At 32.2% G+C, this 21,491-nt stretch overlaps 1 protein-coding gene across 4 annotated transcripts in view; it reads left to right on the forward strand.

The window, feature by feature from the left end:
- LOC123691227 overlaps nucleotides 1-21,491 on the forward strand; it is a 329,138-nt gene that overhangs the window by 293,388 nt on the left and 14,259 nt on the right. For all 4 annotated transcript variants that reach the window (XM_045635524.1, XM_045635523.1, XM_045635525.1 and 1 more), the window contains one exon: nucleotides 13,644-13,734. In XM_045635524.1, coding sequence (XP_045491480.1) covers nucleotides 13,644-13,734 — 91 coding nt within the window. The remainder of the gene's footprint in view (nucleotides 1-13,643; nucleotides 13,735-21,491) is intronic.

Here is a 21,491-nt window from a genome sequence, read left to right on the forward strand (position 1 = left end):
AATGAATATAATATATTATATAAATAAAAGAAAAATAATAATCGTAAATCTCACAATCATCTCTCACACTCAGTAGGCGACACGTCGCGCTCATTACGTCAAAATCTTCTAGAAGTTTTCAGCAATATGGCGCCTTTATTTTAATTCCCGCCAAATAACTCCTGCTTTAGCTATAAAACATATTAGCAAACGTACGTGTGACTCGGGTTAATGAGAGGAAATCTTGTTACGTGAACGTGGAATTTAAAGGCACAGTTTAAATAAACGCTTTGTTAAAACAGCGTCTATTATGTCACAGAGTATATTTATGTCTTGGCTGTATAGCTGTGCGACCTTTGCCTCGCTAAAAATGGCGGGTGTCGGTGCAAAACAGTTAAACGTTAGCGACAATTATTGTTAATTATTCAGTTGACTGAAAGTTCTTAAATGACTCTAAGAAGGTATTTAAATAGCTTTGTAATTATTTGTTTGAATCCTTTTTAGCTTAGTTAAGTGTCGAGTTCCTATTTTCCAATTTAAAAATAGTTAAAAATGTTATACCTAAACTTTGTAACCACAACAAGAATTGAAACATAAAACGTTACTTATTGAATTACTTCGAATTATTTCATATTACTGAGTCAGTACATTCGCGTCAGAAAGTGTAAAAAATATTTCAAAAAGAAAGGTGCTACAATAAATATATTATGTATTTCCAAGGAATGGTCCCAATCAATGTATCCGACGCGATTGTTCGTCCTGCTATAAATTAGCCGCAATATTATAGAAGGGTGGCTATTTGCGAGGCCTTGGTCGTTACACGGGGTTATTAGAGCACTAATCGTGGCGATTTCGGCTATCCGAAGTGGACGTTAGTCACCGATATTGGAGCGATAGAGAACAGATGTGGGTAATGGACAGGTACGGTTTTCACGACGACTGTACTTTATGGATTGGAGATTGTCTGTTTCAGTGAGTGTTGAAGGATGGAAATATTGTGTGCGAATAATGATACTCACCAGAATGTAAATTATTATAGGTACATATTATATTATTCGACAGGGAAAATTTTACATAAATTAGCTTTTTAAATTTTGTAATTAACTCCGGAAATAAACATAATGACGTTTAAATCATTCAGGAAAGCAAAGAGCAAAGAAGATTTAGTGTAGAATATCATTAATTATTACAACTTACGTGTTATCAAATTAAGAATAATGTAAAAAAACACTCGTAATACTCAAACAATATGAAACAAAAGAAAGTATAATTCGCGTATTTCCTACATTTTAGCGTTCAACGTCCTTGCATAATGCAGGATACATTTTTAAAGAGCAGGAGCAAAACAATAGTGAAACAGATTTAAATATACTCAGGAGAAAGCGAGCCAGGACAAAAGGAAAAAGGTATTGTTGCAGTCCCGGGAAAGTGGGTTAGTTGTTATTTAGTAAATGATTGCACATTAGCTGTATCTTTGTTTCATAAATTTTTAATGTAGGGAGGAGTTTATTCAATAGCGAATAAGTTGTTTAACATCTTTTTAACATGTTTGTAATACCGATTAAGGGCCGATTTTTCAATGCTTGGATAAAACTTATCCGTCCAATAAAGTATTACACGATAATATTAAAATGTCACGTAAACTGTCAAATACGGGCAATTAGAATACGTTTTTAAAATGGTCGTTTTATACATTATTCGACGAATAAGTTTTAACCAACGATTGAAAAATCAGCCCTAAATCGCTATTACAAACATGATTCCAATAACGGTAAACGGTAAATGACTAGACTAATAGCCAATAGGACAAGTTAAAAAATATATTTGTAGTGGAATTCCTTTTGTAGTGAACTACAACATTCAATACTGCATATTAGTTTAAAAATTAATACAGTATTCGAAAGGTATAATTAATAGTAGTTTAGTTAAGTAATAGTAGTTTAATTTTATATTTAAGAACATTTTCTTAACCTTAATATTACGGTTTCGTTTTACGAAAAGGTGTTCAAACCAGCAACGTTGAGCTCTCACCCAGTAGGATTTTAAAGAAAAGTGAGAAGAAATTTGAAGTGGGTGTGAAAACGGTAGGTCAAGTTATACTGGACGTTTCTAAGGAGCTGTGAGCGATAATTCTAGTTGGAAACTTTCAATGAAGTAATAATGGCAAAGCTGCGATTAAATTCTTGAAAGTTTATTTAAAGTAATATTATAAAGAGGAAAATATCTAAAGAAATATTATAAAGAGGAAAAATTTGCGTTTTTGTATGTATGTTTGTAATGATTGCTTTTGCTATCTTTAAAACTACGCAACGGAATTTGATGTGGTTTGTTTTAACAGATAGAGTGGTTCTAGAGGAAGGTTTTTAGTGTGTAATTTATTAGGTTTTAGATAAAGCGGGCGAAGCCGCGGGCGGAAAGCTAGTAACCTATATAACATAAAGTATTTTTTTTATTTCAAGTAAATCCAAGATAGCATTCTACACACTTGTTTAAAAGTTTTATTAAAATTAGCTATAAAAGACATCCTGCTATTCCGTTTTCTAAAGATTTTTCAAAATTATCTAAGAAGATATTGACCGTTATAATAAGGATCGAATCCACGACCCACTTGAGGGTAAGATCGATTCACACTTGACGCTGTCGAGTCAGCATCAAAAGTAGGCCTCAAGAACAGCTTTAAGTCATGGAAGACTTTATTTTTGTAGCTAATCGTTTGTATAGAAAATGGATTTTTCTTCATTGATAAAGTTATGATATTGAATAATTTATAGAAGCTGTACACGAGAAAAAAAAACTCTTTTAATTATAACCTACACTTAGACGAAAACATTCAGATTTTTTGTATCAGCCCTACGACCTGCCTAATTTGGAAAAAAAATGAAATGAAAAACAAAACTACGTGTAACTTACAAAGAAAATGTAATAATTATCTCTTACACTTACACCACACCTCAGCTCACAGCTGCGAATGGTCTCACTAAAAGCGGAAAATGGCTTACATTGTTCTATTGTAGAAAACTCCTTCGCCATTCCGCCTTTTTAATATTAGTTTCTAACACACGCTTTTATGAACATTTCTTTGATACTTTAAAGTAATGAAAACGTGTGGTTCTATGAATGAAGTGGAGCTTTGTGGAACTTTCGTTTTGTGTTTAATTCTCTTTATTGGTGCAATGAAGTTTTAAGTACGTGATAGTTTGAGAGCGTTTTTATATAGTTTTCAGCTATATTTTAATATGTGTGTGAATTAAGAAATATTTATATCAAACTAGGTTTCTGCCCGCGGCTTCGCCCGCGCAGTCAAAGAAAAACCCGCATAACTATGCGGGTTTTTCTTCCGGAAATGATTGGGATTTTTTATCGTGATTTTTTATTTCCGGGATTGCGTCATTTTCCCGGGATAAAAAGTAGCCTATATCCTTTCTCGGGTATCAAAATATCTCCATAATCTCCAAATTTCATGAAAATTGGTTCAGTAGTTTAGGCGTGATTGACAGACAGAGTTACTTTCGCATTTATAATATTAGTATGGATTAATATATTTATTTATAGTGATTATTTGCTACAAATTCATAATTCGTACATGTTCTGACCATACACTTAACCTAAAAAATAGCACTACGGCCGTGTAGAAAATTCCTGTACGTGTTTATAAAATATTAATACATTATTAGCGAAGTGGGTCAATACAGAACGCACCTGTGGTCGCAAAGAGGGTGTGGAATGTGGATGTTCGTATGTTAAGGGATAATAAGCAACCTATCTAAAAAATAAGGGATGTTAAGCAACCTGTGATATGTATGATGTCTTGATTAATATACAATACATTATGTTTTATTTATATACCTATATGGAAAATAATATAGAAGAAAAGAAGAGCGAAACATATGATGTTTACAAACAAACAAAACATAATATATAGTTATAATTATTTCTAGGGGACATACTTTCCAAATTATTTTATAATATGATTTCAAATTAAGTTTCAAATTCTTTCTAGAAGAGAAGTTGAATGTAAACAAGTTGGATGAAAATTGAAAGCTTTTCATTTCATTTTATATTTCTTGTAAGGTTTCTTGTAAGGGTATTTTAATTTATCCTATCCTCCTATATAATATATCCTCTCTTATACTTTAAAGAATTATTACTATTTCGCAATTTAATAAAAAAGGCAAGATCTTGAATAACACCATTAGGTACAATATTCTGTAATAGAAACAGATAGGTAGGTAATTTAATTTTCCTTTTTAAGACACTATACGCTTCTGAAACGAACTAGGTAAGCTTTACTATTTCATCAGCACAGTTTCCGCATTGCATATATGAACTTTCCAACCTGTAACACTCAATAGGTTAGTTTAGAAGCGACACCCAATTACGGAGCCTGCGGTCACGCGGGGGTCACGGGACTATTACTGGCACTCGCACGCACGCTCATGATTTTGTTATATTTCATTTGCTGATTAGAATGCGGCAATGAGATTTATTGTTAGAGTGTTTGAGAAAGGCTGTGTAAGAATTTGGGAAAAATATAATATTTGGGAGAACTATGGAGCCTTTTTGTTGAAATCCAATCCAACCGCTAGTGAAAATCTGGTTGTCATAAATGGTTGTTATTGTTGGAATAAGAGTACATTTATATTGGCAACACTGTATAGTATTCTCTGTGGTTTTCGCGTGGCCAAGATGGCTGATGCCGGCTAGCAATGTTAAATATGTAAAACTGTAAACTGTTCTTTTATCTAATAAAGTCAAGTGAAGTTATAACATGGTGTTTAATTCTCAATATAAATTAACATGGTAGCAGAGCGTGGTTCAAAAATTTCGAAAATAACTATAACGAGAACTACAGAAAGTAAGAAGAATTTTAAAACGAATACGAACAAGAACAAAGGAAAAAAATGGCGACCAAAAGTAATGATATCAATATTCCAATTTTCGACGGTACGGAATACAGTAATTGGAAAATACGAATATTAAAATTTCTACAGTTCAAAAAGTGCAAAGATGTTGTAATGCGAGCGAAAAAAGCAACCGACAGCGATGAGTGGGACGACAAAGATGTCCAAGCAACAAATTACATTTATAGTGCAATAACCAACAAGCAGTTGGAATATATAAGTGAAATCGATTCAGCCTACGGAATTATACAAAAATTCGACGAGATGTATCTTAAGAAATCAACAGCGTTACAAATAGTTTGTCGACATAACCTCGAAAATATTAAATTGAAAAATTATTCTGAAGTGTCTCTTTTTTTCGATGATTTTGAAAAGTCTGTAAATGAGTTGAAACAAGCAGGTGCAACGGTATCAGAAATAGAAAAACTTAACTATATGTTAAAAGCATTACCAGCAAGTTACAGCTATATAGGTGATTTAATTGATGTCTTGCCAGAGCGTGAAAGAACAGTTGATTATTTAAAGAGTAAAATAAAAGTGAAAAATACGGAAAATGTGAGCGAAACGTCTAATGATACATCAAATGCTTTTAAAGCTGACGCCAAACCATCATATTATTGTTATAGCTGTGGGAAACCTGGTCACCTAAGAAAAGACTGTAAATCTGGATATGTAAACCGTGGTCGAGGACGTGGTTTTTCTAATTTTCGTGGAAATGGTTCATATAATAACAGAGGACATGGTTCATATAATAACAGAGGACGTGGTTCATATAGTAACAGAGGACGAGGCCCAGGACATTATCACCGTAATGCTCAAGACAGTCAAGGTAACAGTTTTCATACTACTATCGTTAATAATACTTACACAACAACGGAGAATGATAAGCTAAAGAAAGGTCAAATAAATTGGTTACTAGACAGTGGATGCACAGACCATATTATTAATACTGATGAGTACTTCAATTCATGTGAGATATTGAATAAGCCTGTTAAAGTTAAAATCGGTGACGGAACAATATTAGAAGCTACAAAAATTGGTAATATTAAAACTTATTTCCTAGTCTATGGACAAAAAATTGAAGTGACTCTTAAAAATGTTTTTTATGTAAAAGAAATGAAGGCAAATTTATTAAGTTATTCTAAAATTACTGATAAATACTCAATTAGTTCAAAGGGGAGATTGTCAAAAATTTACAACAATTATGGAAAGGTCATAGCAATTGCATTTAAGGAAGAAAGACTGTACAAGATGAAAAGTTACATGTATGAAGAAATATCAGAAGCAAATATGAGTAAAAAAGATATGACTGTAAAAGAAAAACTACATCGTACTATGGGCCATATTAATTTTAAAAGTTTGGAATTAATGTGTAAAAATGAATCATTAGATGGATTACCTAAAGAGATTGAAAGTGAATATTTAAAATGTGCAATATGTATTGAAAATAAAATGCATAATTTACCATTTCATAATAATAGACGAAAAGCAGAGGAGATATTAGAGATTGTTCATACTGATTTAAATGGGCCACATCAGACTACAGGATATAACGGAGAAAAATATTTTTTGAGCTTTATAGATGATTACAGCAAATTAGTTAAAGTTTATTGCATCAGATCAAAGGATGAGGTTTTTGACTACTTGGTGCAATATGTTAATGAGGTACAGAACTTGACAGGAAAAATGATAAAGGAACTGCGATGTGACAATGGGAAGGAATACATGAATGCAAGAGTTTTTCAGTTCGCAAAAGAGAAAGGAATTATAATAAAACCCTGTCCAGCATATGTTCATCAATTAAATGGAACGGCAGAGAGATACAATCGTACATTAATGGATATGGGTAGATGTCTTTTATCAGAAGCAAAGGTAGAAAGAAGATGGTGGCCAGAAATAATTAAAACAGCTGCTCATCTTAAGAACAGAACTTTGACTAATACTATTGAAAGGAAAACACCATATGAAATATTCTTCAACAGAAAGCCATCTGTCAAAAATTTGAGAATGTATGGAAGTAAAGTGTTTGTTAGAATACCCGAAGAACGGAGAAGGTCTAAATGGGATAAGAAAGCAGAAGTTGGAATTTTACTTGGCTATACTGACACTGGATACAGGGTGCTAATTAACAACAGAGTTATCATTGCTAGAAATTGTGATATAATTGAGGAAGATGTTAAATTGTGTGGTTTTGAGGGGAAAGATGAAAATTATACTGAATATGAAATAAAAGAAAAGGAAATGGAAGATAAAAAGACACAAGAGGAAAGAGATACAATTAAACACTCGGAAAATGAAGAAACAAGTGTAGCAGGAATTAAAAATGAAGAAAAGAATAAAAGATCAAGAAGACAAGTCAAAACCCCACTTCGTTTTGATGAAGAATTTGGTTATTATTGCATATACAGTAATTACTGCGATGCTTTGACTCCAGTTGATTTTCAGGAGGCGACTACATGTGATGAGGCAATGAAATGGAAAGCAGCAATGGATAAAGAGATGGACAGTTTAATGAAAAATAACACATGGACTCTAGTTGACAAACCTCCTAAGGACAAAAAGGTAATTGATGTGAAATGGGTGTATAAAAAGAAAAGTGAAAATGAATACAAAGCTAGGTTAGTAGTAAAAGGTTTTCAACAAACAAATTGTATTGATGATACTTATTCTCCTGTTGCTAAAATGCCGACACTTAAATTACTATTATCTTATTGTTGTCAAAATTCTTTAGTCATTCATCAAATGGATGTTGAAACAGCATTCCTAAATGGTAGAGTATTATCTGAAGTTTATGTAAAGCAACCAATTGGTTATGAAAATAGAACTGATAAAGTTTATAAACTAAATAAATCATTGTATGGTTTAAAAGAAAGTCCCCGTGCTTGGTATGAATGTTTTAATGATTACTTAACTAATCTAGATTTTTACAGAAGTAAATATGACTATTGTTTGTATGTAAGAAGGGAGAACAACTTAACTGTTTATATTCTTTTATTTGTTGATGATTTATTAATATGCTGTGAAAATGAAAAAGTCATTGCTGATATAAAAATTAAATTGTCTGAAAAGTTTAAAATGAAAGATATTGGTATAGTTAAAAACTACATTGGTATTGAGATTGAATATATGTATAATCAAAGTAATATCCTAACGTTAAGTCAGAAATCTTATATTGAGTCTTTAGCTAAACGTTATAATATTGAGAATGCAAAATTGTTTAAAACCCCTATAGAAATAAATTTGAAATTGGAACAATCTGTTATTAATGAGGATGTAAAATATAGAAATTTGATTGGTGCTCTTTTGTATATTAGTTCAGGTACTCGACCTGATATATCCTACAGTGTAAATTACTTAAGCAGATTTCAAAATTGTTATAATGAAACACATTTTAAGTATGCTTTGAGAGTTTTAAAGTATTTGTATTTGACAAAAGATCTTAAATTAACATATTGTAATAATAGTAATGCTGATATTCTAGATTGCTTTGCTGATGCCGATTGGGCAGGAGATATTGTGGATAGGAAATCTACTACAGGATTTGTCATAAGATTGTTTGGAAATGTTATTTACTGGAAATCTAAAAAACAAAGTAGTGTAACAAAGTCTTCAACATTTGCTGAATATGTAGCTTTATCAGAAGCAGTAACAGAATTAAATTTTCTTATTTGTGTAATGAATGATGTATTTACTAAAGTTTGTAAACCAGTTAAAATCTATGAAGATAATTCAGGAGCTGTAATTATTTCCAAATATGGAAACTTTACTAAGAATTCTAAGCACATTGAAGTTCACTATCATTTTGTAAATGAAAATGTTAAGCAAGGAAGTATTGAAGTAGTAAAAATAGAATCAGAAAATAATATTGCAGATATATTTACAAAAGCTTTGGGAAATGTTAAGTTCACTAAATTTAGAGAAATGTTAAATTTAAAGGAGTAAAGGTGAAAAATGTAAATGTAATCTAAATGAAAAATACTATGTATAGTTCTTAAGCTTTGTCTTTTGTTATTGTTTTGTGTGTCTTATTGTTTATTGTTTTACAATATAAATGTAAGGAGGCGTGTTGGAATAAGAGTACATTTATATTGGCAACACTGTATAGTATTCTCTGTGGTTTTCGCGTGGCCAAGATGGCTGATGCCGGCTAGCAATGTTAAATATGTAAAACTGTAAACTGTTCTTTTATCTAATAAAGTCAAGTGAAGTTATAACATGGTGTTTAATTCTCAATATAAATTAACAGTTATATTTGCATTTCTCTCAAGATTTCTCTACGATATTTGAACAGATTTTGCTTAATCTACCTATGCCATTTAATTTTAGTTTCAGCACTATTGATAATCATCAACTTAATTGTGTTTTATTTACCTATATCAACGTTACAGGATACATCAGTTTCAAAAAAAGAGCTGTTATTATAATTCTATCGCATAATGCTACAATATCATAATGTCTTCCTCATAAAGACGTTTCAATTCATAACCCTAACAAATAAAAGAGTAAGATCAACACTGTATTCCACAATCAAACGTCATGATTCATCGACGTCAATACCTCAAATGACTCACCATATATGTCAAGAACAGGAGGGTAGTCGTACATTTTTCAGCTGTCAAAAGGCAGTCATTACTTAATCATTAGTCACCTTTGAATCATTGCGTGGGGTTGAATTGCCGTGTTTCGCCAATACTTGCATGCTTCACGCGTATTTTTATGAGAGTAAAGTATAAAAAATGTGTCGTTTCTTTGATGTTTAATGGATATTAAAATGATACGTTAACGTATGAGGCTAGCAAGTTATACTTAAAATTATAATGAACTAGGTTTCCGCCCGCGGCTTCGCCCGCGCAGTCAAAGAAAAACCCGCATAGTTCCCGTTCCCGTGGGATTTCCGGGATTGCGTCATTTTCCCGGGATAAAAAGTAGCCTATGTCCTTTCTCGTGTATCAAAATATCTCCATACCAAATTTCATGAAAATGGGTTCAGTAGTTTAGGCGTGATTGAGTAACAGACAGACAGACAGACAGAGTTACTTTCGCATTTATAATATTAGTAAGGATTGGCTATCGCTATCTCTAATGTAGGTACTAAATATACGTACTTTCAATCGGTTAAGAATTTTTCTAATCTGCCACTTGAGGTTTGTTCGAAAAGATATTAATTGATCATACAATACGATATTATATTGGAAAAAAATATTTTCTTGATATGAACCTTAGATTTGTATAACATTGCAAGACAGTCAGAGAAAAATTATGTACATTGTACATACTTAAATTCTTCGAAGAGAATAATTGATAATAAATAAAAAAAAACATATCTATAGCATGATCTAAAAATCAAATAAACAAACCACACTCACAGACAATCGCCAATGCAATATATACATATTGCATTTGGCTTTTGGCTATACAGCAAAAAGTACCTAATTTCAAAATTGAAACGCGAGTAATAAATTATCGGTTTGTCTATACGGGTCGCAACTGATCCACGTGTTTAAGGTAATCGCTTTCCATGTTTGGCCTATGTGGGAGATCAATTTATACTTAAGTTAATTTTTGATGATTATTTATGACTAAGTAGATTCTTTTAAATTAACATATTTTTACCAATAGGTACTCATAAAAGTATTGTCAAAGCACAGAATTTTTATAGTAGCTTAACCAAAGCTTAAAATTCGTTCTTAGCAGTTCATTAATTAATCTGCATAAGTAATTTTAAGACAAAAGGTAAAAGATACAAAAAATTTACATGAAATAAAAAAACTCTTTGCTGAATAAAATTTTCATCGACCATACTTATACAAAATATAATTTATTTTTCTATGAAAAATTCAACATACATTTTCAACATACACCAATTACAGATCCACACACAAACAAAAATATAATTCATCATTGAATTATTTGCGTCGTAAAATTAATTCGAGCTCACACATCGGGCTGATTTAATTAGGGTTTACAGGTTTTAATAGGCAAGATTTACGAGAGAGCTCATCTGGCCAGGGGCCCGCGTAATTTGTGACAGAAGGGATACAGACTATACACCACCTATACACACCGTACGCTGTGGGCTGCCATGCAAATACTACCCACAGACTATCTAAACAATGTGAATGGGCTACACGTTTGAAATAAATTTCGTGTTCGTTCGTGGAAACGTAGTGCAACACGTTAGGGCTTGAATAAATAAAGTTTTAATTCAAAATGTCATTTAGGTGCATTTTAATTATGTAGGGTATTTCACATTATTCTCATTTTTCGTTAGTTGCATGGATTCATAATTTTACAATATCCTTATTGCTTCTAAATAATAAAAAATAAACTATTTTTCGATTCAAAAATAGCGCCCTTTTTTCACACATCGCGTCGTGATAAAGTACTTGCCGCCAAAAAAACACCTTTACCTTGCATCCCACCGTATCTTACACTTTAAGATTACATTATGAAAACAGCGGCCGTCCCACCACTAGATTACCAATGACGCGGCAAATCCCCAAAAACATTGCAATCCACCCTCACAATGAAACCAGTCTCGGTCGATAAACTATCGTGACTGGCAGCAGTAAAAACATTGCCTGTACGAAAAAAATTGTTCAACGAAAAATACATTAAATTATTCGTAATAAGCCCGCGGACGCCAAAACTTCGGTGATCGACCCGCGTAATAACAAATTTGTTTTCTAGATTTTACGCATGGGAAATACGCGAATGCAAAGTGAAAATTATGTACGAGCCCATGGATTGTATTGTTTCATTAAAAATGTTGAGGCGGATATTCTATGACTTAATCTATATGTTATGCGCCCTTCCTATTTTATTTATTTTAACAATTTTTAATCAACGTTACAATCACATTACAATGATGATTTTTAGGTAGGCACAAAAATACAATCTTTCAAAGCTTTTAACCTTAGACTTTCAACACAGAAACATTTGGCACATAAGAAAAAATCAAAACCACAAAAACATTCTAATTTCAAATGGCCCGCTTTTAAAAAATTACCTACGCAAGCTGTCAGAATTCAAAAAAGGTTTTCAACAATGAGGATCGTTGGGAGTTACAGAAAACGGAAAACGACGTCAGAATGTTACAGCTGAGGAATTCCATTCGGGTTTATTGGAAAAGTTAATTCATTCGATGCGTCTCGAGACTCAGCCCGGTGAATTATGATTTTGCATCTGTGAACGTTGGCGAGTGATTTCCATTGATTTTTTGGGCAGGAAAGGAATTATGTTCGTGTTTCTGAACGTTGATGATTTACAGCAGTTTTGGTAAAAATACAATTCCATTTATTGGTTAAGTATAAAAGATATCTATACGCAATACAAACTACCTACTATGATCCATCACGACTGTTTAAACTAAAACTGTTTCATAGCAAATTCAAGTTTAAGAAAATATTAAATACGTGCGAAAATAATAATATTACTTTTCGCAAAGTAATTACATGAAACATGAATCTCGCTTAGTACTTCCAAAACAATGTCTTACAAGACGTGTATTTCGTTTGCCTCTTCGTTCCAAAAATAATTAAAGTTAGATAAAGCAGAGGCTTACGGAATAAGGTTTTAGAAGCACGAGGATTAACGTTAATAAGAAATTACAATAATTTCCACACAACAAATCTGTTTTACGTAATCTAAAAATAATGATATTATTTAATTTAAATTAAAGGTTTGTATAATATAGAAATTATGCGCTAGTACCACAGATAAAAAAATATATTGCCATAAAAACTTTAATGACCTCACTATTCGAAAAAAAAACAAATTTCCCGCCTTTTTTCAATTGACATTTTCAAATTTCAACATTTAGGTACCTAGGTACCTATCTTATTTGCACTACGTGTTTATAACTATACTGCGTCTTTTAAAATACTGTATGCAAATACAAGATTATAGCGCGACTTTGATCCACGACCGAAATGAAGTACGATTTAGAAGATTGGCCTTCTTTGTTTTGTTCCCGAGCTTATTACGGTTATCACTCTGGATTACGAAGTTTTTATGAGGAAAGCGTTGAATAAAATTACTTCGTTGACTTTAGAAGATGCTCATTAAGAGTGACTGCCTTAAACTGTGTTTGTGAAACGTTTAATTTGAGGTAAGAAATGTCCCGGGATAAGCGTGCTGGAACTAATAAAACAATCAAAATCTGGAAAGCTGTTTATTTGTTTTTGTTAGCAAATGTTATTCATTTCTCTTACCTGCCCAGGCTTTTCATACAAAATTCGTGCTACATACAATAATGCTGAAAGTATAAAAAAAATAACAAGTCCCTTACAAAAGTAAAACTAAACGATTCTTCAGTGATAAAAGCTATTTCCTATTTAAACGTCCATGTAACATTCAATTGTAAAAACAAGTTGTTGTTTTTAACGTAAAGACATTGGATTTTTCTTCATGATTCAGTTTTTTTAACATCTTAATATATATAAATCTCGTGTCACAATGTTTGTCCTCAATGGACTCCCAAACCACTTAACCGATTATAATAAAATTCGCACACCATGTGCAGTTCGATCCAACTTGAGAGATAGGATAGTTTAAACATGTAGGTACCATGGGCGAAGCCGGGGCGGACCACTAGTAAATCTATATAATCTCGATCTAAGTTATCTAAAAGAGATAGGCTCTTTTATCAATAAAATCACCTATACTATGGATTGTTACCGTGTTTAGTATTTGTGTCCGTTGTATTGTTTTCTTTTGATGCAAATTAAATGTTTTAATTCATTCATTTATTCATTGTTACAGAATGGAAGAAACGGTACGCTCGCTGCTTCAACACAAGAATCGAGTGGAAACTTTGAAGCAAGAGAAAGCGTCTTTATCTTCAGCGCTGGAGGTGAGTTTCATATTTATTTGTATATTTTATATGATGACAATATTGGCGGTATCTTGGTTGCGTCGCGTCGGTGCAATACGTGATTGACGTTATCAAATAACTGCTGTGTGAATTCTATTGAACAGAATCAATACAATTACCTACAATAAATACATTAAAACACTTAGTAAAATGAACAATTGTTATATTTTAATGCAAACAGTATGCATTATATTTAACTAACCAAAGAAGTCTTGAAACCTGCACTAAAAATTAAAACTATTTCGATTTTCCGTACTAATAGATACACAATAGTTTTAAAATGAAACACTAAAAACCTTCGAAAGAGCATTAGATTAATGAATAAGGTTTTCATTTGAACTACGAACTCAAAACATGTCAAAACGGCATGAGCAAGACAAATTTGGGCAGTCGTTTAACGGCATTAAAGAGCATTTATCGCATAGAGGGGACAGGCGATTATTTTTGGATGATATCTGCCACTGCAGATAGGAATTAATTTGCGAAAGTACCACATAACCAGTGTCACTTGATCCCTCAAAATAGATAGCTTCCTTTAAAACTATAGTCGTTTTAGGAAATAAAGGAGGGTGGAGAGGTCTATTAGTTTGGTCGGTCTATACTGCTCTCTAACATGATGTCTATGATTATGCTTCCTTAAAGCAGTATTATTTCCAGCGTGCAAAAAAGACAGCGCTATATAAGCGTCTAGCGCCATCACTTTCAGACACTGGAAGTAAGATATAATAGTGGCCCCCTAGACGTTCTTTGAAGGATTATTAATGGCGGAGTGTGTTTGAGAGGGGATAATGTTTTTGCGTAATTAGTGGCCGGTTCTTATGAGTGTGGTCTGTTTGGTTTGTGAGCCTGATTGAGTGGTAGGGATAATGTGTGGACAAATAGATTTGTTTGGTCGTGTTATGTTTGTTGGATGTTTTAGCTGGGAACATATACGAAGACAAACAAAACACACGAATTATATATATACTTTTTGTGTGTCACCTTCTAAGCGTGTATTTATATAAATTCTTTATCTACAACAGAACAGATTGTTACCAACTTGATAAGACACAAAGCCGAAACTTCGTACTTATAGGTTTTTCATCAAAAAATAATTTTATACCAAAAATGAACAATGCTCAAGCTCACAACATAAGACGTCTGGAGTATTCTGATAAAATTGTATGAAAAGTTTCATGCGAATTTCAATATTCCTTCAACAATGATAATATATCAGTTACAAAAGACGTCGCCCAGGAGACTGACAATGGAAAATATTTAGAATATATTAAAGAGGGGCACACAATAGACGGCTGTAAGGCAGGTGGGGAAACGGAAAAATCAAAATTGATAGGAATGACGGGGGAATGACCAGATAGCGGTGAATCGTGAATTTTATTGAAATTCAAATATTGTACTGATAGCAGTTAAAATGTATCTTCAAATACGTTACAAACACCTTCAAGCATGTTCATACGAGATACCTATAAGGTGAATACTTTGCAATAATTTTTGCAAATTACAATTTGCTTTTATCTAAAATGAAGCCGCATTTAATTTAAATGATACCCACGATAGAGTAATTGAGATATATTGTCCTCTGGACATCATTAAAGACCCTCCGCATCAAAAGGCAAACGCAGTGAGCATACAAAGTTTTCGAATAACGTATTCAAACATGCATATTGAAGGGGAGCAGACAAAACAGTCCAGTTTAATGAAATATTTCGGATATTTGTTCATGATTCCTGTTTCCCAATGCCTGTTTCACCAGATTCACAAAACCCATCAAAACGTCTATCGCACTTGTTAAAAAAATGGCAACGGGGTGTCAACCTATAATGGGTGAATGCTCGTAACAGAATCTTCCTTGAATTTTTTAATTTGACGGCTTAGAATATTTTGTGAACAATTTGCGAGTTAATATTTCGTCGGGCACTTGAATATTTCGAAGTTTGTATCTGATATTTCTGGAGCGTTCCGCTAAAATGAATTTCTTTTTTGACGTTTTCCTTATCACGTTACGTCTTGTTTGATTTTACTCAGTTTAATGGAAGACTTTGAAGTATTACAATTTAGAAAGGTAATTCACTTTTACAAGGACATAATGAAATATTATCCATTTTACTGTGCCCTTCAAAATAATATTTTACATAATCTTACCCCAATAAATTGGTTAATTCTACAGCAGATGTAACTTTCAAATACTTCATCACGTACCGAAAATCTTACACTTCAACTAAAACCAAAATAATTACCACCTTCAAAGCTTTCACAATAGCGTTACTCTAATGACAATCACAAGCCTCAGCTTCTAAAACAGGCAAGATAAGAGGCACTCTAGTACTGAAAAACCCAACCCCTAAAAGGTACCATCACTGCCCTTTAACACAAAACGTGGTTCCCGGAACTGTAGTTCAGTCTACAAATCGTTACTGACACACACACACAGGAATTGATATAGACACGGTAAAATTATGAATGTGTTACAAGGTAAAAGCGCGAGCGGAATCCAATCATAATGATATTATGTTGTTGTAATGTAATGTTCAATGTTGTAATGTATGTTCGAGCAATGTCTACTGTTTAAGTAGGTAATGTGTACTAGTATCTTATATTGTAGGTATGTGCTCTATTTTTTATTTTAAAAATATTGAAACATCGAAATAGATTTATTTACTCTCTGGCAAAAAAAGGAAAAGAAAAACATATACCTAGTGCGATTATTCTGGATTTCCAGAATATTCTAAACTGTCAAAACGCAGAATATTTTCTCTTACGCTACATGCACTCACACAGACGAGCCATAACAGCGATGTAAGGACATTAAAATGGCGGAAAGCGGTAAATCGGCTATGCACAATGACTGGGGTTTCCCGGTTTAAAAGCGCCCCCTCGCGCCTCTAAACAATAATTCAACTTTACCCTTCCGAAGTGCAAGGGCGCAGTGCCGGAGTAGGGATGCGCTTTTATCGATATGTATGGATTAGCGGTGATTTAATATTGTAAAATATCATTTAGGCTGATTTAACTCTTTGAAAAATAATTATTACGATGTAGATTAGAGTACGTATGAAATTACGATTAGAAGAGTACCTACGTATAAACAAACAGTTGCTGAAAATTTCGTAGTAAATAGGTACATTTCATGGTAAAGTTTCACTATTCGCCGTGGAGGCAAAAACAATAATTAGGTACTGCTGTCGGTCTAGTTATCAATTTGGTTATACTGTGAAATAAATAAAGATGTAGACAAATTTTTCAAATCAAAAAGGAGTAGTTAACAAAAGTTTTTCAGTGGAAATGTAGACACGATTCTGTGTCTAAATTAAACAATAATTACCTCAATTTACAGTTAGTTTACAATTTATCAAGAATTAATTAATTATACAATCAATTATCGATATTTAGCAGCACAGCACTAGTAACGGTCAGCACTAGGGTGCATCGTTTCAGCCCCCGGCTTTGCCCCGATCTCAAATACACACGCACTAATTGTGTTTGACGTTTGTACGGTTATGTTATTTACAAACAGTTTTAGAAAATTGAACGATATAAAATCAATGCGTTTGTAAGATAATATTTTCCGTTGTACAATGTGATGATTCCAATAAAATATACCTCGTTATATATTTAAAATTACCATACACATAGGATGATTATTTACTTTAATATGCCTTCAACGGTTTTTTTTTTCTTGCAGTGTGTACACAAATTACCTTCATGAGTTACCTAATCATTTTTAAATGTAAATTATGAGTAATGTCAAAAAATCCTTACAAATACATTCCTGTACAAAATAGCTTGATTTTCTTTCACAAAAGCCTTCAGAAAACGGGTAAATCCTAAATCAGCAGCTAAATTGCAAATTGAAACTTCCTTGTTGCATAATACCTATCTGAAATCGCCTGCATTGTAAACTGCTAACGGAGCAGCTTTTTGTAGAACATGCTAAAAGTAGGGTTACCATGGCAACGGGTTTGGTTTTATCATCGTATGATTGTGCTAAAATTTTCTTTTTGTAGAATTACAATGACCTAAGGGAGCTACAAAGACATTAAGCTGTTTTTTCTGACCTGGAAAATATAATTATACTTATTATACTACTTAATATTAAATTCTACATAACTTTCTTTTTTTAATATAAAAAATCGATTTCCCTATACTTAACCTAGGTACCTACCTTATTAACAGAAAACATCAAATACTGGCTGGTATTTTTCACTTGTGGCACGTTACTACATCTATGCTGACACGAAGGACGGACAAACAAACATTTTTGTTTATTAAATTAAATTAGTACAGAATTTATTTTTTATCCCTATAGTTCTACTACATAAGTACCATCAAGCCCCTATAAAAAGCATAAAACATTTTTAAATCCGCCAAAAGTCAGTCAGCTGGTAATCATAGTACGAGCAGAGGCATCTTCGTAATTGAGTTACCGCAGACTCCAGATATCCTCATAGTCCGCTAACGAAACCAATTAGAGAGTGTCCGTTGTTTAATACGATACGATTATATTGTACGTACATCAGGGGTAACAAAAGTAGTGTTTTGAATGAATCGTTTTGTAACTCAATTATCTTTTAGTTTTGCCTGTGAGTTGTATAGAAGGAAAGTAAACATTTTTTTAACATAAATAATACTTTTTTTCAATCAAAGCTACATAATATTATCTATAGGTAAACCAGAATCTGATGGCAATTAGGGAAATCAAAATTTTGAGTGTGCACCCTAGGGAAAATGGACTGAACGATCTTGATACTGCTTATTTTTTATTTTGTCCTCAACATCATTAGTCACATTACATAAGTGAACAATACTGTACTTAATAATGAGATATCCACTTAATATTATGTAGGTACATACTTACATGTATAATGTACATATTACTTTTATCTATGTAATACATAAGTATTATTATTTACACATACCTATATTTGTATATTCATTATCATTATGCCGTGTAAAAATATGGATGTAATGATAATGCAGATCAAAACTAGATAATGCTAATAATTTTTTTTATAAAATAAATAAAAACTATGTTTATTTTCGTAAGTATTAACAGATACACACTATATCAAATTGACTTGGACAGCTTGGACTTGACGAATAGCCGTATTGGAAACTCTTGTAATAAGTTTTCATAAAATTATATTGTAATCAACAAACAATATTATAGTTACCTACTTATAATAATTTTAATTTTAAGTATCAAAACGGGTAAGTCCAATTTACCAATAAAATATTCAAAATTGAAAATTGTGATGTGTTTGACCCTTCTTCATCGAATGTTTTTCCATACACATTATAAACAACACCTCTTGCTTGTGATCGCAGCGGCTTTTTCCACATTTTCGAAGATTTTTTAGACGAAATCCTAAAAATTATTCATCAATTCCAAAGAAGACAAATAATTTGACAACCAATTTGATAGTTGTCAAATAACATTGCCATATTATGAAAATCTTTTATTTCTTAATTATAAATATGCCATCAGATTCTGGTAGACCTATATCAAAAATCTTAATATATAGTTTGATAATGCATCTTCAAACCAAAACTTTAATAAAGAGAAGTTATAATGAAGCTAATAAAAGCGTGTTAAGTATAAAGCTGCCGCTAGTTTCATAGTTTCAAAACGGTAGATATTTCGACCGAAGTTTTAGTACATTTTCTTCTCTTTTTGTCAAGCTGTAGTCACGTTCATCAAACAATGGAAACGCACCAGAGATGGCTATTATCCACAAGCGACTCAGGGCAGATTGAATTATGCAACTATTGCATAAACAGTGGCATTATGCACACAAATTAATAATTTTTTAATAAACGTCCGCTTCGTTAGAGTTTAATCTCTCTTCCACTCGAATGCGTCGAATCAGCAATTATTTTGGATAGCTTACTTCCAATAAAGCGTTTCCAATCAAATTACAGTCTTCCTTTTATGAATATTGGATTTGATTATTCAAATATTCCACTTTCATTCTTATTTTAGGACATTCTGTTTTTTGTAGTTTTATATGTTAATTGTTAGCATAGACACTTAATACATAGCCTTTGAAAATATTTGATAGAATATTATAAAATCCTATTAATTAATATTCTGTTTTCCGCCTACATAAAATTAGTAAGAAAATTTCCTTGACATTGAGTAATGTTGTTAAAATTTAGTTAAATAAACCACAACACTTTAAGGTATACGTACCTTTGTAAGAGAATTAATTACAATACATACCGCCCGCGGCTTCGCCCACTTTGTCTAAAACCGAATAAATTATGTATCTACTAAAACCTTCCTCTTGAATCACTCTATCTATTAAAAAAAAACCGCATCAAAATCCGTTGCGTAGTTTTAAAGATTTAAGCACACAAAGGGACATAGGGACAGAGAAAGCGACTTTGTTTTATACTATGTGTATGTAGTGATTACAAGCATGACAATTACAAAACGATGGCAGAACATAATTATGCTCGATACTCTAATACCGCTATCCTTATCAAAAATTAAAACACTCATCATAGAAAATCTATTTGCATTAAACCTACTACGATTAACAGACTAATTGCTCAAGTGTTTAGCAATGATTATGTATCCAATCACTCCAAGCAACAATCGAGTTCTGGATAACACCATTAATCTTATGAACTTGCAACTTTGCCGTGTTAATGTTAATGATATTACGTTACGCTCAGTTTTGGGATTATTAAATCAGATTCCAGTTTGAACTGTGGAATAAGAGTTGGAAACGATATGTAGGTTTTGATCATTGACAATAATAAAAACTGTGTATATTTAAAGCACTTAAAAGTGTCTCCGTAATTAATACTACGTACGTTTAAATACTTTAAGGACCTATATTAATGATAATTATTACACAATAGGGTGATGAAACTACGAAATTAGAAATAGACGGAATCATCATTATTCGTAATGAAGATAACAGTAAAATCAGTGGTATTCCAATAGAGCCTAGTAACTAAATAGTTATTCAACCTAACAATGTTTGGAAAGATTTAATACAAAAATAAAATCTCGTTTATTTTTATAACAGAATTATACTAATGTGTGCATAGAAAGAGTTGACACATACAAATGGAAAACAGGCGGTAGACGCTTTTAATAATTTATTATAAGAATTAATCCATTATGAGTAAGAACTAATGATGGTAATATGTATGCTGAGGATAAATGAAAATCATTAAATTTAACACGGAAACCTTAATTTACATCCTATTAATATTATTAATGCGAAACTTTGTGAGAAGTTTTCTTTCTCGAAAAACTACTGAACAGATTTGGATGAAACTTTACAATAGTATCTATAGGTTAAACATCAGAATAACAAATGAACTATTGATTTGATGTTTGCGGTTCGTCCGCAAGTATATCCGCGCGGCACAGTTAGCTCTTTATAGTTAAGAACTGTTTACCAGTATTTAAACATCACATGAAATCTTAGAAATACGAAAATCAATAAATGCTCAGCCAATATCCGAGTTTATTTATGAAAATTAATTAATAAGCCGTGATGAATGCTAAGGTCTGAATCCTGTAAAATACGTCTCCATTGATTGAAAACCAATTCTACAGCCAATTGCCAGTTTAATTGCCTGCCTTGCACCAGCTGCGGTTGTGCCTTTGAAATTAACGAATTCTGAGGAATTCATTATATTATCTTAATTTGGATATTGATTTTCTCGACATTCAAGTTTTTGATGTGTTTTTGGTGGATTAATGTGAAGGTGATATT

Source organism: Colias croceus, chromosome 4 (genome assembly GCF_905220415.1).
Source record: "Colias croceus chromosome 4, ilColCroc2.1".
In the NCBI taxonomy this organism is placed as follows: Eukaryota; Metazoa; Arthropoda; class Insecta; order Lepidoptera; family Pieridae; genus Colias; species Colias croceus.